At 49.9% G+C, this 23,314-nt stretch overlaps 1 protein-coding gene across 1 annotated transcript; it reads left to right on the top strand.

Moving 5' to 3' along the window:
- The first annotated feature begins 4,939 nt into the window (after positions 1–4,939).
- MYOC (myocilin) lies at positions 4,940–18,009 on the top strand. The gene is made up of 3 exons (XM_036080547.2): positions 4,940–5,621; positions 15,030–15,155; positions 16,676–18,009. The coding sequence occupies exons 1-3, from the start codon at positions 4,940–4,942 to the stop codon at positions 17,458–17,460; spliced, it is 1,593 nt and encodes a 530-aa protein (XP_035936440.1). The 3' UTR covers positions 17,461–18,009.
- The last annotated feature ends 5,305 nt before the right edge of the window (positions 18,010–23,314 follow it).

Below are 23,314 nucleotides of genomic sequence, written 5' to 3'. Positions count from 1 at the left end.
GGCCCGATGCTCTTTCTCAAACGGAGCTTTTCTTTGGTCTTTTGAATGAATCTCATTTTTTCTCTCTGTGCTTCCTTTTATTTTATTTATTTATTTACTTATTGGAGACATCATCACTTTTATTCAGATTTTTGAGAGCACTAGAAAAGTAGGTTAACACCTATCTTCTCGAGATAAGAGACCTAAGATTTCCAAGAGCCTTCAAATACAATACTCCTCCTCCAAGTATAGGGATCTGTGCTTCCTTTTATAGCTCCAGCCCCCCGCCCCATGATCACTAATACCCTGTGGAAATCCTACCTATCAATAGCTGGAAGAAAATCAGCTCAGTACGCAGTATAATAAGGCTTCATGGAATGTCCATGGACTAGTGGTAGAATCTGTATGACAAAAATTGCCAACAATATCCTTGTGATGATTTAAGTGTGGTTTCACTTTAATTGGATGCTAGCATGACATTTGCAGCTCTCAGGACTCCGTGGAGAGGGCTGTCACTACATCCATTCCTCCCCCCTAAAAGCCTTCCTCTTGGGGTACAACATGCTTCTGGGCCCCACGGGTCCTGCCCTTGGAAGTCTCTCTCCTCACAGGAAGAAGATGCCCCAGTGCTCAGGACCAGCTTCCACCTGGACAACCCCGGACAACCCCAGCGGCCAGCTCTGGATGAAGAGAGTGTGCAGGGCTCTCTGGCTTAAGACCCGCCCCCCACCCCTTCCCTTCTGCTTGGGCGGAGTGGGGGGTTGCGGGGAGGAGCAACAAAGGAAATAGGCGTGGTTAATCTGATGCATGCCTTGTCATTGGACAGAGCCTGAACATCAGAACCCAAGGCAGACCCAGAGCCACGTCTACAGCCCCAGTGCCTCAGCCATTGTCAACATGTCATCTCATTAGGTCCCATTACAAATGCCATCTCCCCTGCGAAGCCTTTCCTGTTCACAAGGAAATCTCCCTCCCCTGGGCTTCTCCAGCACTGAGGTTCCCGGAATAGCCTTACCTGTAGCTACAGCTTGACCGCTTCTTCAGGGTGGGGTCTGTTTCTGACACACCTGGGTAGGCTTCACAGCCCTTGACACATAGTAGGTGCTTAATAATGAATCTTCTGAATGATGGGCCGGCAAGGACACGGATGAAAGAGTCAGCGTGGAGAACGGTGCCATGAGCTCCCAGTTCAGACTGCTTCTTCTCCGCCGCCCCTTTCCTCATCCTCATCTCCATGCTCTTAAGTTACCATCTTAATTCACCATGCTTTGCAGTAAACCTCCTGATCTGTAGTGAAATAAAGATATACATGGGACGATCCCATCTGAGACTGTGTGTGCATTTGGGGGAAGGGAGTGTGCCCCCAGCAAAGTTTCCTCTCCAGCTGGGAGAGCCCTGCCCCCCCCACCCCCCGCCCCCAGACACCAGGGAGGTGCCCAGAGTGTCCTGAGCAGTCTCCAGTATGGTGCCCCTGGCTGTTTTCCTTCCTTAGGGCCCTTTTGCTTTCTCCTTCTGCTTGAATTATGTATCTATCCAGGCATCTACTGAAAATTTATTGAGCACTTATATCTGCCAGTCACTGGGGACAAAATGGTGAGCAAAGCGATCACAGCCCTACCTTCATGGGGGTTACATTTTGTCATGGAAGAACTGCAGGAGAAAATCAGTAGCCAGCCAGCTTACACCCAATACTGAATGAACAGAAACACAACCTTGAATGGACTTGAACGAGGGACACTCCTTACTAATGCCGCTCCCTAGCGCCCCCTGCTGCCTCCATCTTGCACAGGAGGCCCTGGGCCCGCACCTTCCACGCCGCCTCCCGCAACAGGCACAAGTCTGCACTTGGCTGACACACCCCATGAGCGTCTTCTTGGCTGCCAGCGGCATCTGAGCTGGAGACTCCCCGGCTCCAGGCTCCAGAAAGGAAATGGCCATGGCACACAGTCTAAGAGCGAATCTGGAGTGGACAGTGTTTCCTCAGAGGGAAAGGGGGGCCCTCGTCCAGGCAAATCCCAGGAGGTGGGGACCGCGGGGAGTAGGGCGCCGGCCTGAGAGGGCGGTGACAGGCAGGGAGGTGAAGAGTGTGAGGAAGCACACCACATGTTTATTGCTGTTCATGGGGCTGCGAGTTCGCTGTGTCTTCAGTGAGCCCTTTGCTTTTAGGAGAGTAGTTCTATTCGATGAAAGGATGCAGTTTCATAACATCAGCTGTAAAAAGCAAAGGGTGTGCATGAGTTTTCCCTCACCGAAGGCCTTCATTTAATGGGAATATAGGAAGCGAGCTCAGTTCCTAGAGTGTCAGTTCCTGGAGGAAGTGACTGGAGTCTTTCATGTATTCTGGGCACTCGGGGGGACTTGGTTTATGCAAGAAGGTGGAAAACCTCAGCATCAGAAGACCTCAGTTTTCTTTCTGGTTCTGTGACCCTGGGAGCGTCCTCTCCTTCTCTGGGCCTGCAAGTGTCCTTGTGGCTCTAGCCCCCCCCACACCCCCCCCCCCGGAAGGCTTTGAGAGGGAGCCGGGAGGCAGCAGGCAGAGCTCAAGCCGCTGAGGAGCAGTGGGTGGTGATGGGGGGGTCAGCGAAGGAAGGCAGGGTGTGGGAGCTCCCTCAGTCCTCATCCCGTCAGGCTCCCGGGGGAGAAGGGATGGCGAGCCACAAGGATTGAAGAGAGCTCCGTGAACCCAACAGCCACGTTTTCTCCACCCCGCCCCCCCGCCCCCCACCCCAGCATTTGCCGGGAGCCACAAGGTTGGGAATGACTGGTGGGTAGCTTTCGCCCGGCGTACAAACCCTGGGTTGGACCAAGTGAAAACGCCAGGGATTGTTCAGCCCTTCACCTCCCACTGGCACCCACGGGGCGGGGGGTGGGGGGCTCAACAGCAGCTGCGCTGCCACAGAAGGCCTGCAGCTCAGGGGAGATGGACCGAGAGGGATGGAGCGTGGGCGAGGAAGACGAAGGTGCGCACAGCCCGAGGAACTGAGCGGAATTTCAGATGGGAGCTGCTGGGTTATCCGAGGCAGTGCTGGCCCCCCCCACCCCCCCAAAGGAACTCAGTCCAGGGGAAGTCAGAACGCCGGACCCTCTGAGTCCTGTATTCTTCCCTGACAAGCAGGGTAACCCTGAGCAAACTGAAGACAGGAAAATTACTTCCGTTTCTCTTTATCCAGAACTCCTTTCCTTTGTGGAGCCCGCAGCACAGGAACAATCTGAGCTAGTCCTTTTAACAGAAAGAAAACGTTCCTGAGAGTGAAGCCAAACAGATTTGAACCAGTTCTTGCTGACTAGAAGATATTTAACAAAATCATCTTGATACTGTTTATCTGATTTAGGAACTGAGAATAGGACCCTTCAGTCAGCAGGAAACAAACACCCGTTTGTAAATGTCTCAAGTTCAAGTCTAACTTTAGAACCAAATAAGAATAGAATCTTTTAAGCAAAATGTATTTTCCCAAACACGAGATGAGTCCGCCGGGGCACATCTGAAAATATTTACTTCGCAGATATTGAAGTTGTTTTTGGTATCAGACAATATAAATTGCTCAAATGCAAACAGTATTTTAAAAGTTACTGGTGAGGCTATTACATACATTCTGATTTGCACAGACCTTCTCTTGGCATATTTGGTGTTTTTCTTCATTTGTTATTTGTTTGTTTGCTTTCTTTTTAGGTTTATTCATGTAAAGCAGGGATTGTTAAACGAGGCTCCAGAAAGCCCATCAATTTGGATAGGGAAAAAAAAAAGCGTCTTTATTTTCAGCACCTTCTAACTAAATTTTAGGTTTAACATTTCATCCTATATGAAAATAGCCGTAAATCCAAAGCTGTATTAGCAGGCCCTGTGACTTTGTCGCTACCAATAGAAACGACAGACATTTTATGTTACATTATGGTTGGTGCAGATACCATGCAATAAATAGCATTTCCGCTCAGACTACTTGGAAATTAGGCATCCCTCCCCATTTTTAAAGTATTTGAAGATCTTGTTTTTAAAGTGTTAATGAAGATGGGGCACCTGGCTGGCTCGGTGGTAGAGCACGTGACTCTTGATCTCAGGGTCATGAGTTCAAGCCCCATGTTGTGTGGAGCCTACTTTAATAAATTAGTTGATTTAAAGTGTTAATGAAGAAGGACATGTATAGTTCAAATTTTAAAAGTATTTTGATAATAGTATTTCAATATCATGTGCTTCCTTTGCAGTCCTATATATTTTCTACATTTAAAAACACCTTCCTGAGAAGGGTTCCACAGATTTCATCCATGATGATGAAGGCGCTTTTGCTCACATGCGCGCACACACACACACACGCTCACACACATGGTAAGAACTAGCCTCGAGGCTATCACTGACAAGGGTGCCTGATATGCTGGGACTGGAATTAGAAAGTCCTCCCAAATACAAACCCACACTTGTTTTAAAGCTGGGGCAAGGGAAGAATTCTGCTTCCAACTGCTTCTACAGGATTGCTGTTCCCTGAAGCCTGGTAGCATGCTGCCCCTGTATTCTGGCTGGCTGTTATTTGTCTGTCACTGCCACAGGGACAGAGGGACTATGTCTTAGGAATGTCTGCATCCCTGGTTTCTAGCACAGTCCACGATACAGAAGCAGGTCTCGATAAAGTTTGCAGAGTAAATGGAAATATAAACTAGAAATGAATCCTTGTTGAAATAGACATGCATGTGATCATGTTGGGTGAAGTGGGCCCTGTGTGAACGTGTGTGCACAAAATAGGGTGGGGATATAGGGAATATTGTAGGGATATGGGGTGCATAAAGTGAGACATTCTTTTTGAAAAGAAATTCCAAACAGACTTCTGGAATGTCATATTCTAAGATGTTTTCTGGCCGTGTAAAAACAATTCCCCTGTGCGTGGCCCCGCCCAGCCTCACGTGACCACCTCTTGCTCCCCCCACGCAGGGGTGGCTCCCCAGTGTATATAAAGCTCTGTGCAGCCAAGGCATGAGCCAGCAGGGCCACCCATCTGGAGGCCTCACAGGGTGGGAGAGCTTTCCCAGGGAAGCCTTGCCCAGTCTCTGCACTGAGGGCCTCTGTACCCATCACTGCAGTAGCAGGCCCAAGATGCCAGTTGCCCAGCTGTTACTTCTGGCCTGTCTTGTATGGGGTTTGGAGGCCAGGACGGCCCAGCTCCAGAAGGCCAATGACCCGAGCGGCCGATGCCAGTATACCTTCAGTGTGGCCAGCCCCAGTGAGTCCAGCTGCCCCGAGCAGAGCCAGGCCACGTCAGCCATCCAGGACCTGCAGAGAGACAGCAGTGCCCAGCGGGCAGACCTGGAGTCCACCAAAGCCCGGCTCAGCTCCCTGGAGGGCATCCTCCACCAGTTGGCCTTGGGCCAGGCTGCCGGGCCCTCACAGACCCACGAGGGGCTGCAGAGGGAGCTGGGCACCCTGAGAAGGGAGCGGGAACAGCTGGAGACCAAAACCAGGGAGCTGGAGGTGGCCTACAACAACCTCCTCCGTGACAAGTCAGCTCTGGAAGAAGAGAAGAGGCGACTGGAGGAAGAGAATGCGGATCTGGCCCAGAGGCTGGAAAGCAGAAGCCAGGAGGCAGCGAGGCTGAGAAAGGGCCAGTGTCCCCAGGCCCACAGCTCCTCTCAGGACGTGCCACCAGGCTCCAGGGAAGGTAAGAACGTGGGGTGAAGGGGCCCCCGAGTCCAGAAGGTGACATCGCTCATAGTGACCTGTTATGGGCAGCCCGGGCTTGCCTTTCCTTGCCCTTTCCTCTCTCCCCGAGACCGTCCATCTAGCACGAGACAGACGACTGAAGGAGGGCAAAGCAACCACTCTCACGTATTACTAGTCATTTAGCTCCTGAGAGTTCCATTTGGGCTGGTGGTTCCGAGTTCTTGTGCCTCCCATGATGGCTCCCCCAGTCATAGCAAAGTGCGAAATATAAGGACCAGGTGAGACGTATGTGTATATGATTAGTAGAAAGTTGCCAACTATCCTGCCTAGAAAACTACTCTTTTGTGAATCTTTGGAAATTGTGATTCCTACTTTTTGTTGTTAAAATGACCTCTATTTATGAGATAACAATAGATTTATGAAACCATGATAGATGGTAGGGTTTTTTTTTTTTTTTTTTTCATGTGCTGTCTTGGCAAAATAAAGAGGTGGCAACCCCTTTGTTGGGTTCCTCACTATGTTGTTTGGGAAGTTTTCTTACTCTTTGCCCAATCGGAGAACCTCTGCTTTCAAGTCCCCAGGCCACTCTTTGAGGTGGCTCTTTCTAACTGAGACGCTCTTCCATTCATCCTGGTCCCTGCTCGAAGGTGAGTCCGTGCATGCGCACTGTGAGAGGGGGCACTCTCTCTCCATTATTCGGGAGGATGGTATTTGTGTCACTTTTTGTGAAATTGTGCTCCCAGATATTCCCTGTTTCATAATTAGTTTTCTGATCAGGAAGAAACAAGTGAGCAAATCTGAACGCAGGACAGTTAGTCCAGACTCTTCAGAGACGTCAACATCATGAAAGAAAGACAAGGGGGTGGGGCTTGTTCTAGATTGTAGAAGGCTAAGGAGAAGTGGTGGCCAAATGCAGTGCCTGGCTTTGGATTGGGTCTTACATCCAGGGGAGAAGAGCCACAGGGACAGGTTTGGAATCATTGAGGAAATTTGAAGATAGACCACCTCTTAGGTCCTATTATTGATTAATGCTCAGTTTCTTGGCTGAGAGATGATATCGTGGTTATGAAGCATATCCTTCTTCTAAGGAGACACAGACTCAAGTATTAGGGGGTAAGTTGTCAGAATGGCTGCAATTTACTTTCAAATGGTTCAACAAAGACTATAAATGTATCAAGAGTGACAGAAACAAAGGAAAAACAAATGTGGCAAAATATTAACAAATGGTGAATCTCAGTGATGAGCACACGGTGGGGGGGTGCTTTATTGTATGATTCTTTCAACTTTTCAAATGGTTTGGAAATCTTCAAAATAAAATGATTATTTTTTTAAAAGGGCTTTCTAGGGACACCTGGGTGGCTCAAATTGTTAAGCATCCGGCTCTTGACCTCAGCTCAGGTCTTGATCTTAGGGTCATGAGTTCAAGCTCCACGTAGGGCTCTGTGCTGGGCATGGAGCCTACTTTAAAAAAAAAAAAAAAAAAAGGCTTTCTACCTGAGAGGCAAAGTCTGCATGTAAATGAGGCTGAAAAAACCCAAGAGTCCATGCCAGGGTATGACCTTGGACAAGTCACTTAACCTCTGCACCTTGGTTTCTTACCTGTTATGTGGTAATGAAAATTCCTCCTGTGAGTGATTTTTGTGGGGTTCAAATGAAATAACTCTTAAGTGTAAAGGATTTTTAAAAATCCTGTATTTCTATAGTTGGAAGAGACTCGATTCTAAATTTTACAACAAAGAAAAATAAGGTCTGAAGACACCAAAGGCCCCGGGAGGCACAATGATCGGTGGTGGCACGAAGATTTGTTGAACCTGAGTCTCTGAGCACAGATAAAAAAATCAGTATTAATAGAAACACAATGAAGCATTACTTATTTCAGACTGTTAAGTGATGGAGTCATATTCTCAACAAAAACCTGTGTGTGTATGTGTGTGTGTGTGTGAAAACAGAGGCAACGTTTTGGTTTTTTTATTGTCCTGTGGTCATTTAACAAGACTTAGGGAATTTATTAGATGTGTTTTCTAATTTTACATTTCTTTTTCTTCTTTCCAGCTGCTCTACTTTTGAAATAAGGACAACAGCCCCTTAGAGTGAACTCCAAGCTTGGAAAGTCTTTTTAGCAATTTTTTTTTTCCATGAGGAGGAATTACATTAGCCCAGGAATATAGAGCTGCAGAGCCTCTGAGCCACTGGCTCGTTTTGTGCAGATGTGGAAACTGAGGCCCAGAGCTGGTCTGTGGCCACCTAGTCAGCTAGTGGCAGAGCCAGAACCGAATTCTAATTCAGTCCCTCCCACCTGAGGTCCAGTGGCCCTTCAGGACCTTGAAGTGACCTCTAGTTTATAGAACCTAAAGATAAAAGACAGGAAGTTTACCTTTATTTTACTATTATTATTATTATTATTATTATTAAAGATTTATTTTAAATAATCTCTACACCCAACGTGGGGCTCGAACTCACAACCCTGAGATCAAGAGTCACGTGCTCCACCAGCTGAGCCAGCCAGGCGCTCCAGGAAGGTTACATTTAAACATCAGGGAAAGAAATGTTTGGAACAAAAGATGGGCTTCAAGGTCCTAGATCTGAGGGTAAAGGGCTTTCTGGGCGACTGGAATTTAAGTGTGGGTGTGCTTCATGTAGGGGCAGCAAGAGCTGGGGGGCTGGGGGTGGAGGGAAGGGCTTAGTGAGGCTGCCTCCAGCCGAGGGAGGCCACAGAGGGTGGACTTTTTCTCACTCTGCCTGTCATTCAAACTGTCACCACCGCTGTCTTTATCATGTAATTGTTACCTAGAAAAAGGTCTCCTTAGAAACACAGAAATCACTTGTTGACGTGTGTGTGTGTGTGTGTGTACATGTGAGAAAATTGAGATAGTATATATATATATATATACACACACACATATATAATTTTGTAGTAATTGCTTTGTAGCAAAATGTCTGGAAACCTATTAAGCCCATGGGGCACCTGGGTGGCCCAGTCGTTAAGAGTCTGCCTTTGGCTCAGGTCATGATCCCGGGGTCCTGGGATCGAGCCCTGCATTGGGCTCCCTGCTTGGCGGGAAGCCTGCTCTCCCTCTCCCACTCCCCCTGCTTGTGTTCCCTCTCTTGCTGTCTCTCTCTGTCAAATAAATAAATAAAATCTTAAAAAAAAAACAACCTATTAAGCCCAAAGTAGAAAAATACAGATTACCAGATGATCTATCAGAGTTGGTTATCAGTGTCACAAGAGAAGCCCGTCTTTCCCTTTATCTGACCTCTACTTCAGATTAGTCCTCCTAGAGAACAGAGCCTGGGATGGGGGCTTGTGTGCAGTGGTATATGTGGGCAGGGAGCAGAAGCCAGGTTAGGGGAGAGTGAGTCAGGGAAGGAAGGGGAGCCAATAAGGAGTGGGGGGCATTCTCCAGTGGAGCCCCACAGTGGGTGGTGGAGGCTTGAGCCCACCACACCCTTCTGGGGAGCTGTGTAAAATGCAGCGGAGGAAGGAAGCATTCATACGTGCATCCGATACTCTGCTGGCCCAGGATCATCGCGCCAGAGGGTATATCCCACTTCCAGTTTGCGCAGATGTGGGCACCAGGCTGGCTCTTGCAGAGAGCGAGAGAAGCCAGGGCAGGGCAGCTGAGGCAGGGTCCTGGCAGGGGACATTGGCACAAGGCAGGTGGCCACACAATGACTGGGAAAAGGTGGGCAGGATATGAAGGAAGAGCACCAGAGGTGTTCAGTGCAAGTGCTGCAGATAATAATCTCTTGTGAGGGTTGCTATGCAGATTAGAAGTGCCTGCACAGGGTGGGCATGCAGTAAGTGGATCATAACTCTGAAGGGTTTCTTTTGCTTGAGCTGCGCTACTGTTTTAAAACGTCATTTAATGATTAAAACATCAACACGTACATAACATTTTTGTAACACACATATTGATCCAAGAGACAGTACCCGGAGCAACACCCAGGACGTTAGTCTGCTAGCTAATCTTCGCTTTCCTGGGGAGTTTCTAGGCTAAGCTCTCTAGAATGTGTCTGCAAAGCAGAGGTAAGGGAGATAGGGCAGAGCATGCAGAAAATTTCCAAAATTTTGTAAGAGACATGAACTTTTCAACCACAGAAGGACTGAGTCTTAATAGAAACAAATAAAAGCTCTAAAAATATTTAGCTATTGGGTACAATACAGTCCGTAATACTTTCATAACCTCTTTTTGTTTTCACACCACAGAGTGAAATATGAGTGATTTTTAAACATTCCAGAGAAATTTTAATTTTGACACATTTTTATTGAGGACGTTTCATGTATAGTTTGAGCTAAGAATACTGAGGCGAGTAACTTGGCCAAAGTCACACACCTGGTACAGGGCAGGCCGACCTGGAAAGCTATGACTTGGGGCCCGATCCAGGCTCGTTCACACAACTGCTTCCCAGCCTTTGGGCTGTGTGCATCCTCTCCCACAGGCTTCTGTCCTCATGCCAGACAGCTCTGACCATTGCCAGGTGCTCCTGGCCCGCACAACCAAGAAGCAGCCAGCGGACTTGTCATCCACCCATCCCATCTGCCAACTGAGAAAGGGCCGTGCAGTGATTCCGAAAGCCATTCCCTGACAGTATGTTTCACTGTGGTTCTTGTTTACTCCAAAGACGGCACATGAGGTGTGCTTCCAGCAACCGCGAAGAAAGGCGGTGGGGGTGAGGCAGGGAGAGGGAGAGGAAAAGGGAGAGGCAGAGGCAGAGAGGAAGAGACCGGGAGAGGGAGGAAGAAAAGGACCCCTGTGCAGAGCCGCGAGGGCCTCGGTGGCCCCAGGCAAGGAACTCTGCACCAGCCAGGCACCTGGCCCCTCCCCTTTGGCGGCTGGTCCCCGGGGGCACGGCCTGGGAGCTGTGTGCGCACGCGCAGCAGTGCGCCGGAATCCGAGCTCCGCTCCAGGAGTGGGTCACCCCCCAAAGTTCTGAGGCGCAAGTTGGAGGCTGTTGGGAAGCCTCAGGTAGCCGTCTGCGCCCAGTCAGGAGACAGAATCCACACGGCAAGTTAAGTCTTGTAAGTTATATATTAAAAATATAAAGAATGGAGTACGATGAAAGAGCAACTATGAGATATAAGTAAACTCCACACGGCACCCCAGGGCCGAGGGAAGGTCCCAGAGGAAGGACAAACTTGGAAGGGGGTCAGGCCTCACGGAGGAAGGGGAGGTGCAGCCCAGCGGAGAGCGGAGAAGCTGGAGAGCTTCTCCAGGCTGGAGCTGGAACGGCCACCTCCCGAGGGCGACCGGCAGCCTGCGGCGTGGACACAGTGGAGGCAGGGACAGGCTGCGCGAGGGGGGCCTGCAGGGGAGGCCGGCTGAGCACGGGGTCCCTGTGCAGGGACTCTGGGTTCCGTGTTGACAGGGCTGTGGAAAGGTTATGGCCAGGCTGTGGCTGCAAGGTCACAGAGGAACCACGTCTTGGACCCGTGGCTGGGGCAGGGCTCCACCCGATGTCCTCGCGCTCACACTGCCAACCCAGTCCCCGGGGGCTACTGCCGCGGACCGTCCTCCCACAGTGTCCCTCCAGCGCCCTCTACCGAGAAAGCTTGACATCGTGCCCACTTTACAGGAGAAATCCTTGTTTTTCGGAAAGCATCTAGGGAAGGATGCATTTGGCACCAAGGGGCAATTAATTTATAACTGACAAACTTCCCCCACCACAGGTTGGAAAGTTTTGCAACTGCCATGGCCTTGGCAGACTTGGCTCAAGTCCTAGTCCCACCACTAACTAACTGTGTGACCTTAGGCAAGTTACTTAACCTCTCTGAGCCTGTTTCCTCTTTGGCAAAATGAAGATAGTATCGTCCACGTCAGGACTGTTATGTGGAATAGAGGTGATAAGCACAGGACCTGAATCATAGGAGGCACTAATAATTAAATTAGTGGCAGACTGCAGTCCTAAAGCCTTTTTCTATTTCTTTAAAAGTTGTGAAGGTATCAGATCACATAAATAGTTTCTATGAAACTGCTTTGAAATGTGGAAAGAGCCATAAGTACCTGCTAATCGTGTCTTTTCACAAAGGATCTGTTTTCAGTACTTCAATATTTTAGTGATCTTCAGGGAAGTCACCCCGGAAAATGCTGATCTGGGTTTGTTTTCCCCACTTTCTTTATCCCCTCTGTGGCTAAAGTGGGCATTTTTCTTAATTTTCTTCTCATTGATTTGCAGGTGTGTACCCTGACTTTTCTCAGTATGTATCTATTTCTCAGTAAGTCACTAAGCTCCATGATCATCCTAGCCACAGTCACAGAATAAAATAATGTGCATCAGGTGCACAGAAGAAGGAGCTGGTACAGGCGAGGCCCTTGTATGGCAACTGTGGGTCCTGGAGCTGAAGGGCAGGGAACTGGGCTGGGGCAAGGGAATCCTCTAGAAGTTTTGTAGAAATGCCACTGCAGTATTTCTCACCTCACATTGCCTAAAACTTGCTCCGATATCCTGAGAATTAATTGAAACAATTAAAGCAGTTTGAATTATTCGGAGGAAAGGTACCAAGGAAAAGAAACAGCTCACCTCAGGGAGTTTACTCAATGACCTGCTTTTGAGAACTTGCCCTGCCAGGTGTTGCCACGTATTTGAGCCTCTGCTCAGTGTGGGAGCCTGGGCAGGCAAGGCAGGGGTGGGTTGCTCCTGATAGCCAGGGGTCGAGGCTCTGTCATTATGTTTTAGGCCTAAGACAAGGCATGGAGACGGGAGAGGCAGACGGAGAGGGTGAAGGCCTGCACTCCAGGAAGCTGGGATGGTTACAAACAGCTCTGCTCGCCCCTTATAGGGGAAGGGAGTCCCTCACTCTTAACCTTTTCCTGGCAGCACGGAAGAGCAGGGAACCTCGGGCACCCTGCCTCTGCCATGCTGACCACCAGTCAGCACCAATTCCCGGGAGAGGAGGACGGTGGCTCGTGAGGGTCCTCAGTTGGTCTAGGGAACCTCCATCTGACCTAGTGAATCAGCCTCTGCCCTGGGTACCTACCCCCTTAGGTCGAGGCAATCTTCAGAGTGAGGAGCAGAGGAGTCTCCTCCACAGATTTTCAGGCAGACAGAAGGAGATTCAGGGAACCAAATGAATTTCCTAGGACCCTCCACGAGCCATTTGAATTGTCCAAGGGGTCCTTATTCCCAAAGCAGCCTAGAATGAACCCACGTTACTCCTCAGCGAGAGGACTTTGCCAGACCATGAACTCCTCAAGGGGACCATGGACCGACTGTAATTATTCACCGTGTATGTCCACACCTTGCACAACTTTGCACCGGGGCTGGCTATTTAGATGGGTGGACAGCTCCCCAAGGCTGGGGAGACTGAAGACGTGCCATGTCCCTGGAGGTATTCCTGATCGCCCCTGGCGTTTGGGGCACACATCTAGAATGTCCTCAGTTGGTTACACATTTGGCTTAAGGGTCTTGACTGCTCATGCAGCCCACTCGGGACTGAGGGACATACCAGGGTGGGAGGACGCACTCCCTCCAGGCCTGTCACTCCTGGGGAGGCCAGTTAACACCGGGCAGAGAGCGCTGCAGCGGGCAGCCCCACGCAAGCCTGAGAGCTTCTTAGCTGGATAGGAAATGTTCTCTACCTCCTTCTAGTACTGTGCATTGAAGCTAAATACCGGCAACTATAAGAGGTACCTGAGTCCAGACATGTGAAAATGTGAAAAAATGTGTGTGCCTTAAAATTGATGACATGTGTGTAGCTGGAGGGGTTCAGTGTTCCATTGTCAGCTTCTGTGCCTGCGAGGTTAAATTTAGCAAAGTGAAGCAAACACGTGATAGGAGACAGAACGTCTTCCTCACCTTCTCGGCTGTGCAGGAGCCCAGCCCCAGGCACTGACTGCCCTCGGGGACCGTGACACAGGAATCCTGAGTGGGGAGCCAGGTCACTCAAGGGGCAGAGAGCTGACTGAGATGGCCAGCAAGAGAAAAGGCCAATGTTTCAAGCATATCTTTTATTCTGAGGCTTTGACGCCTGGGCCTCGCAGGGTTAGCTGATTCCTGGAGATCCTGTATGACTCACCTGCCAGCACGCCTTTCACATGCACACCCACCGACCCATAGCCCACGCCCCGCCTGGCTTCCACGCCCACGCCCCGCCTCCACGCCCCGCCCCACTTCCACGCCCCGCCTCCACGCCCCGCCTCCGTGGGCTCTGGCTCTCACACTCAAGGCCACTGTCCACCTGCCTGCATCACCTCAGAGCCGGGGACCAACTAGGGACAGCCCCATGCCCCAGAGCCTGCTGAAATTATTCACATTAGCCAATCCTAAGCCTGCTTACCCGGCCTCACCCGTTCCTTCCCACAGGAAAAACAATAAAGGTTCTTGCCCATGTTTCCCTCCTGCCTGAGTGACCCTGGTGCTGCCCCATGTGGCCCCTATGGCGTGGGTGTCCTTGGGAGTAGTGAGTATAACAGACTATCTTCTCATTAGCTGTCAACTCCTGATCTGTTGGCCTCATCATACCTGAATCATAAACCTACATTTTAAAACAGCTAAGCCTGTTCCTCGTGGCTTTTGCTTTTTCCTTGTATTCAAGGACTCTTGTATAAGCCTAATCCTAAACCGAAGTAGCGAAGTGTGACAAAGTGTGGTAACTTCATGTCTAACCGGTGTCCTCCACACCCCTTCCCTCAACGTGCGCAACCCCCACCCTAGCCCGCGAATTCTTGGAGGAATTCCGCACACTCTGTCCTTGTCCAAAACTGGTCTCAGAAAGGGATCTGACAGAGTATTTCAGTTGAGCATGTAAAGCTGAATATGTTACCTCTCACAGGAACATTTGCATCATGACAGGGGAAAGAACCTTATGTCATGCAGGGAATCGTTAATTGCTGAATTTCGGGCATCCCGAAGATGGTGAAGACCTTCTCAATATCCCTGAATCACACCTCACCTGCTCATAAATTAGGGAATTATTTTAATTGTGTACAAGTTTACTTTATTTTATTTTGCATACCCTATTCTGTGCAAGGCACATCGCTATGCAATTTATTATTTGTGAGCTTTTTGTTATGGGAATTTTTCAAACATTCACAAAAGTAGAGAGAACAACAAGAACCCCAGTGTACCCATCACCAAGTTCCAACAGTTGTCCGCCAAATCCGATCTTGTTTTATCTCCACCCCAATGCTACATATTTATTATCTTTTTAAAAAATCTTTTTTTAAAGTTTTATTTGTTTAGGTTATCTCTACACCCATCTACACCCAACATGGGGCTTGAACTCACGACCCCAAGATCAAGAGTCACATGCTCTTCTGACTGAGCCAGCCAGACCCCTACATATTTATTGTCTTAAAACAAATCTCAAACCATCATATCTTTGGAAGTCTATTTAAATACCATCCTCAGCATAGTCCTTGGGCCATTTTTCCTCATACTACAAGTTTGTCTCTTTCTTTTAATATAGTTTCTAAATGGAATGTGGAGACCATGAACTTCCAGGAACTGAAGTCAGAGTTAACTGAGGTTCCTGCTTCCCGAATCCTGAAGGAGAGTCCATCTGGCCATCCCGAGAATGAGGAGGGAGACCCTGGTATGAAGTTAAATTTCTTCCCTTTTGTACACACATGGTCTTTATCTGTGACTGTTCTGTGTTCAGAGTTGGTCAGCCCACTTTGCGGGGAGGGCAGACCACTGGTCAGCCCTGGCAGCGAGGCAGGGAAGGGGGAGAGGAAGAGCCCCTCTCTGCTCCCTTTCCAGAGCACGCGGGCAGGATGTCGGCCTTTCCTAGCAAAGCCCTGTATCTCACTCACCACCCACTTGGGGATGGTGGGCTCAGCTGGGCTGCACTGGGGGAAGAGGAGAGATAGGTTTATTTCACCCACTTGATTGCCACATAGAAATTCATTACATTTTTTAGTAGATCCTTCATATCTTTCTTTATCTTAGGGCCGGATGGATGCACCATCTCAGCACATAGCACATACTCAGAAAAGGTATCTTTTCTGAACTTGGGTACTGAGGAAAAGTACAGGTGCCCCTCTCCAAAGTGTTCCCTGAAAGCCAGACTTAAGGCAGGCTGTGGTTCTCAGAAACTGTGACTATCCATGTTATTAACAATTATTCCCAGCTGAAGATCATGCATGTGATGGGGACGTTTTGAAGTCTTCAAAATACAATTCCCTGAGACATGAGCAGCAAAGACTCCCCACCTTCTAAAGGAAAGTGAAGGAAAAAAAAAAAAAAGCACAGAGATCTGTTGTGTTTATTTCAGCTAAATCTAAATTTTCAACCATCTCTTCATTACATTTTAAAAATTATGTTCGGGTTTTATTGTATTAAAATGGTGCCTTTATGTGGCCCATCAGTTTGGGCTTGAAGAACTTTGTTTTACAGAGTTTCTTATAATGACTAGATTTTTGTTTCATTTTTATTTTTTAAAGATTTTATTTATTTATTTGAGAGAGAGAGGGAGAGCACGCACAAGAAGGGGAGGGGAGGAAGGGGCAGAAGGAGAAGGAGAAGCAGACTCCCTGCTGAGGAAGGAGCCCAACTCGGGGCTCGATCCCAGAGTCCTGAGATCATGACCTGAGCGGAAGGCAGACACCCAACCGACTGAGCCACCCAGGTGCCCCTGTTTCATTTTAAAAAATGAAGTAAATCAGACATGAAAGTCATAAAAAGTAGTATAATGGACACCTGTGAGTTCCTGCCTGGCTTCAATCAAATATTAGAAATACAGTTTGAAGCCCTCTGTGCAGCCTTCCTCTTTACAACTGATACTGAAAAGGGGAAGTTCAATTCATATGACATTTTGATCACATAATACTTCCTGGGCATTTACTCTCTACCAAGTACATAACATGTATAATTCCATTTAACATTTACAACATCCCTACTACCCCAGAACACTGTCCCCTCTACCAATGACCAAGCCAAGGTCGAGGGGGCTGAGGGACCTGAACGTCACCCAGTCAGCGGAGGGCAGAGCCTGACCTTAACCCCAGACGCTCCGTCTCCGGGGTTCTGGCTTTCGCCGGCTCTGCCACGCGGCCACGGGGCGGAAAGATGGTGGAAAGCATTCTGGGTTATGCGTGTCTTTAATTCTCCCAGGATGCGGAGAACTGGTTTGGGTAGGAGAGCCGCTCACCCTGAGGAGAGCTGAAACGATCGCGGGCAAGTACGGCGTGTGGATGAGAGACCCGGAGCCCGCCTCCCCGCACACCCCGGAGACCACGTGGAGAATCGACACGGTGGGCACGGACATCCGGCAGGTGTTCGAGTACGACCGCGTCCCGCAGTTCCTGCAGGGCTACCCGTCCAAGGTGCACGTGCTGCCGCGGCCGCTGGAGAGCACGGGCGCCGTGGTCTACCGGGGCAGCCTCTACTTCCAGGGCGCCGAGTCCAGAACGCTGGTGCGCTACGAGCTGACCACCGAGGCCGTGAAGGCTGAGAAGGAGCTGCCCGGGGCCGGCTACCACGGGCAGTTCCCCTATTCGTGGGGCGGCTACACGGACATCGACCTAGCTGTGGACGAGACGGGCCTCTGGGTCATCTACAGCACGCAGGGGGCCAAAGGCGCCATCGTCCTCTCCAGACTGAACCCAGAGAGTCTGGCCCTTGAACAGACCTGGGAGACTAACATCCGCAAGCAGTCAGTGGCCAACGCCTTCCTCATCTGCGGCCGCCTGTACACCGTCAGCAGCTACTCGTCCCCGGATGCCACGGTCAACTTCGCCTACGACACGGCCACGGGGCGCAGCAAGGCCCTGAGCGTCCCCTTCAAGAACCGCTACAAGTACAGCAGCATGGTGGACTACAACCCCCTGGAGAAGAAGCTCTTCGCCTGGGACAACTTCAACATGGTCACCTACGACATCAGGCTCTCCAAGATGTGAAAAGCCTCTGGCATCAGGAAAGGCGGCAGGACACGATGGTTAGGGCTCCTGGGCGCAGAGCCTGCCCGCCAAAGCCCCTGCAGCTCTTCTCTGCTCTCTCAGCTTTCATTATTCACCCAGAAGAATGTGCGTGGTCCCCAGGTCTGCCGGTGTGGGACTAGCAGTCGGGGGGGTTAGACGGTGTCACAGTCGATGGGCTCGTCCTCGGTCAGCTCTTAAAGGGCTGTGTAAACGAAATAGTGCAAGTTCTGTGGTGAGTTGGGGCCAAAGTTATAAGGCATAGTAGTCTCTTCATGGAAACCACAAGGCTTTTTATGAAAGGCCCTCACTGGCTCAAAATGTGTGGAAAAGAGCTCGGGCAAAACAGCTTGCCCCACATGGCACCCAGGGTCGTCCCCGCATGCTGGGGACATGGTTACCCCACGCCACAGTTAGAAGAAGAGGAGCAGCTCCTGTGGCCACCGTCTGTATGGTGGGCTTCAAATGCTTTACGTAGCGTCCAATGGGGCATAGCCTTTGCCCTGTGAAATAAAGCCATCTTACATACTATCCTCCTTGAACTTTGTGGGCTCCTTTGCTTGCGAGAAGAGTATTGATTCCGGCCATCAGATAATTCCTTTTGGTTGGGAGCTGTGATTGGAGGACGCTAACAGTGTGGGGTGTGTGTGTGTGTGTGTGTGTGTGTGTGTGTGTGACTGAGAGGCCTGTGCCCAGTTTTGCGGTGCTGCCCAGGACGACTCCAGGCCAAGAGTGGAACCCACCCCTCCACATCCCCAACTCCTGGTGCTCTTGGTTCTTCCCAAACCATCTCATCTTTCCCCAACTCACCCTCTCTTCACCCTGGCTGCGTGTTGGTTCTTTCTGGTTGTCCTGGGCTTGAGTTCCATAAACTACAACCCCAGGTGAGCAGACCTGACCCCATTGGTTTTTAGTAACTGGACTTGCTATCTTGAGGTGCCACCATTCCTAGCAGGAGAACACTTTGTCTTGCCAATTCAGCTGGGACTCTGTCCCATGAGCATGTTTTCAGTCCGTTCAGGTTTCTCCTCTTCCCCGGGCTCCTCCAGGTGGCATCTGTGCTCGAGAAAAGCCAGGGCCCTCGGGCGAGGAGAGAGAGGTGTCCAGGCCTGAGATTCTTCCCACACCTGGTCTCAGTCAGCAGTGCAGCCTCCAGCATTTGCTGCTGACACGCTCGTCTCCGCGTCCGGTTCCGGCTCGGGTGACTTCTGCGTCCTGGAGGCCAGCTCCAGCAGGCTGCTGCTTTTCCCTAGCCTGGTCTGTGTGCCCTCAGGAGCTCGCGTACACCACAGGAAACTCGGGGTGCTCAGGCCCTCTCTCCTAGATCGGTCTCGGGTCCCTTCCACTCCTCTGCTGCTGTGGGGGCCACTTCCCTTAGAACCTCACCCCCTACACAGGGTTCACCTGGAAGCAAGAACAAGTAGCTTCTGCCTTCTCATGCCCCAAACCTTTTGTGACACGAAGGCCTGACAAGAATTCTCTAGAATCTAAGCTCTCTTTTTCTCTCCTTTTTCCTGGCTTCCCCCAGACTTCATGCAGACTGCAGGGAGGCCACAGTCGAGCCCTTTTCCTGTTTTCTTCTCAAACCTTGTTCATAGGACCAGGGCTCAGTGTTTTGATTTCCAAGAGAACCAGCACTTCCACCTCAAAACCTTGACTGTAAAGCCAAATCTCTGTATCATGAGTTCTAAAAAGTGTACTTTGGAAAGCAAAACCCAGAACATAACGTTTCTTCCCCCCTGAGAGTCAATCCTCATAGAGGCTATGTGCGCCAAGCGTGAGCCTGAAGAGGCTGAGATGTCTCTCCACAGGCGTATTCGTCTGCTCAGGCCACCATAACAAAGGGCATGGATGGGGTGGCTAAAACAACAGAAATTTATTCTCTCGCAGTTCTGGAGGCTACAGGTCTGAGATCGAGGTGTCAGCAGGGTTGTGTCTTCTGAGGCCTCCCTTCTTGGCTTGTAGAAGGCTGCCTTCTCCCTGAGTCTCCACACGGTCCTCCTTCTGTGTGCGTCTGTGCCCTAATTTCCTCTTTTTTAAGAACAGCAGTCAAATTGGAATAGGGCCTACCCCCAGTGACACAATTTTACTGCGATTACCTCTTTAAAGGTCTTATCTCCAAAGACGGTCGCCTTCCGAGGTACTAGAGGTTAAAACTTCGACATACGAATCTGGGTTGGGGGGGACGCCATTCAGTCCATACCAGCTGGATATCACCGTTGCACCCCACTGATAGCAGGCTTTTAAAGACTAGAAGCCCCAGAAGTAGGAATACATAAGCTCATTCACCCTTCTGAGCACCTGTAGCTATCAGGTGTTCGAATGAGAAGTGGAAGATGAGGAGACAGCTTTGGGTGAGGAGGCAGGCCGTCACAGCTCATAAGAGGGTGAGGCGAATCCTCACACAGACCAGCCCATGGCTCCTTTTCTTTCCCTCTGTCAGTTTCTGCCTCTAGCTTTGGGATGGAAGAAGAGAGTGAACGAAGGAGGGAAGAAGGAAATCTTTCTGCAATTAGCTTCTAGGATATTATACTCCCCCTACATCACTGATCGCTCCTTTTGGTTTCTCTAGCTGGTTCCTCTTTTCAGCCCGTAGTAGTCAGGGTTCTCCAGAGAAACAGAACCAGTAAGAGATGTAGATATAGATATGAAAAGAGATTTAGTAAGAGGAACTGGCTCATGCCAATTGTAGAAGCTGAGAAGTCCCACGATCTGCCTTCTGGAAGCTGGAGACCCAGTAGTCTGATGGTGTAATTCAGTCCGAGTCCAAGGGCTTGAGAACTGGGGGGAGCTGTTGGCATAAACCCCAGTGTAGGGGCAGGGAAGACAGATGTCCCTGCTCAAGCAGGCAAGCAGGAAGCAGAGGGGGTGAACTCCTCCTTCCTCCAGCTTTTTGCTCTATTTAGGCCCTACGTGGGTTGAACGATGCCCACCCACACTGGGAAAGGCAGTCTACTTTACTGAGTCCACAGATTCAAAGGCTAATTTCATCTAGAGACACCCTCACATCACACCCACAAACAGTGTTTCATCCGGGCACCCCTGGGGCCAGTCAATTTGACACACAAAACTCACGATCACATCACCTCAACCTATTTTTTTAAAAGATTTTATTTATTTATTTGAGAGAGAGAAAAAAAGAGAGGATGAGCAGGAGGAAGGGCAGAGGGAGAAGCAGACAACCCGCTGAGCAAGGAGCCCAATGTGGGGCTCGATCCCAGGACCCTGGGATCATGACCTGAGCTGAAGGCAGATGCTTAATCGACTGAGCCACCCAGGCATCCCTAGCCTCAACCTCTTAAGGTTAAAGTGCTTCGGGGCTCAACGGTCTCCTCTTTACCTGCTCATTCTTCTGGTCTCACCTAGCATCATGGCTCTGAATGCCGCATCTATGTTGATAACCCCCAAATTTATACCTCCAGCCCACACCTTACTCCTAAACTCCAGATTCATATATTTATTTGCACACTTGACCTTTCCGCTTAAATGTCTCTTAGGCGGGGGCACCTGACTGGCTCTGTTAGTGGAATGTGCAACTCTTGATCTCATGGTTGTGAGTTTGAGCTCCACATTGGGTGTAGAGATTACTTAAAAGTAAAATCTTAAAAAAATGTCTATGAGGCATATCCAATCAGCAAAACTAGAATTTCTGAGTTTCTCTACCTCACCCTGGTCATACCTGCCAAATCTGCTCTTCTTGGAGCTGGTAGAAACTCCATTCCCCTAGTTGCTCAGGCCAAAATTGGAGTCATCCTTCACTCCTTGCTCTCAAACCCCACATCCAATCCATCAGAGACTCTTGTTGGTTCCATCTTCGAGTACATCTGTGCAGAATCTGACCACATTTCTCACCTCGCCAATGGCTCTTTGCTCAGATTCCCGTTGTCTTTTTCTGGATTGCTACACGGCCTCTCAAGTGCTTCTGCTCCTTGCCCCCAGACAGCCTATTCACCATCGTGGCCAGAATGGCCCCCTTAAAATACAAGCCAGAATGTGCCTCTCTGCTCCAGAAAACCCCGCATGGCCTCCCATCTCAAAGTCAGAGTCCTTACAAAGTCCCCCATGATGTTTCCCCACCCCTGTGACTTCAACTTTTACTCATGTCCCCGACTCCCTCCACTCCAGCCGGGCCACACGGGCCTGCTCACCCTCCTCTGAATGCTCCAGGCACACTCTGGTCTCCCGCCCTTTGCGCTGGCTCTGCCCTCTGCCCCAGATGTCCACACACCTAACTTCCTCTTCAGTCTTTACTCAACTGTCACCCTCCTAGGAGGCCGACCCATACCACCCTATTTAAAATTGCAGCTGACGCGCTATTTCGTCGGTGACTTCCAACCTTCCTGACCCTGTCTGATTATTTCAGAATTTCCTTTCCATTACATTTATCATCTCCTGACATATGGTATAATCCTCTGATTTTAAATTGTCTATACTTTTCATCACACTTCCCTCTCTGGAATGTTGTGGAAAGTCATTGAGAAGACATGACCGCCAGTTGACGTGTGAGCTGGATGCTGGCAACTGGAGGCTCCTCACCCCCTCCCCATCCTTGGATATGGGTTCCCCTTGCCTTTCCTGCCCCCAGAGGCTGAGAGAGTCTTCTCTATTACAAGAGCTATGTTTTTTAACAACTGTGTAACTTTTGTATACATAAAATTTCATGGGAAAAACTGTCAAATAAGAAGTGATGCTAAACTCTCTCTAAGCTATAGTTGTATGAAATTTCTAAAATCCGATATGTCCTGGTATAATGATATCAGTATTATTTTAAAATGTACCTCACCCGCACTGTTCACATGACTGAACCCAGTTAAGGGCTCCTTATCAACTTTTAGGATGTGGCGGGTGGGTGCGGAGATTCACTCATCTTGCTGCCGCCCAAGACAAGGCTTGTATGGAAGTTCCCTTGCTTATTAAACCTGGGACCTACCAACGGGGAGTGGCTGTTTCCTCCTTCAGTCTCTCCCTGCCTTCTGAGTGCAGGGGCCCATTTCAATCACACCCAGGAAGCTCCCGAAGGACTCATGAGCCAACACGTGGCGAGCCAGCCCGGAGACAGAGGACACGGGGCCCTGGGAATGAGGCATCTGCGGGGGAGATCCCGGGTTGCCACCGGCCTCTGTATGTGTGTGTGTGTAGGGGGGATGGTTGTGGGGCCTGGTTTGTCGATGCTTGTGGACTGCGATGTGAGTACGGGGACACTCCCAAAACGCGGCTGCTATAAGGGGCTTATTTGAGAAAGCGCGCATTGCTCACTGCAGCAAAGCCCAGAAACAAACGGGTGGCTTGTTGGGCTGGCCTCTCCTGTGCGTAGTTCGGAGGGTGACTGATGCCCAACTAGAGGCTGAGCTTGAGTTAGGAAGTTGGAAGAGCTGAGGTTAGAGAAGAGCGTGGGAGTGTCCCCCGCTGTGCTGGCTTTGGGGCTCACAGACAGATCGGGGAGCAGGAGAATAAGTTAGAGGCCTTAGCAGATCGCTCTGCAAAGCCAACAGCTGGGCACTTGAGACAAAGCCTGGTTAGGACACGAGGAGGTGGGATCTCTGGGAAAGTGATGAGAATGAAGAGGAAACGGACAAAATGCCCCATGCTGTCTGACCCCTAAAACAAAGGAAAATTTTAAACAGCCATTCCCCGCAAGGTCCTAGGAGAAAACTTGCATTCTTTCTCTGCCCCTTGCGGTTGTAAATCTTGTCATGTCTTTGAAATGCACAGCCCCCAGGAAATAACCAATAAACATGGCCCAGAGACTGGAGGAAAAAAAAAGGAGGGAATAGAGGCTTAATAGAATGCAGACTCCCTTGCCCCAAATCTAGCCCGCGAGCTCCATAGATCACAA

Source organism: Halichoerus grypus, chromosome 7 (genome assembly GCF_964656455.1).
Source record: "Halichoerus grypus chromosome 7, mHalGry1.hap1.1, whole genome shotgun sequence".
NCBI classification, from domain to species: domain Eukaryota; kingdom Metazoa; phylum Chordata; class Mammalia; order Carnivora; family Phocidae; genus Halichoerus; species Halichoerus grypus.
The sequence above is the reverse complement of the archived record's forward strand: the minus strand, read 5'-3'. Positions and strand labels throughout refer to the sequence as shown.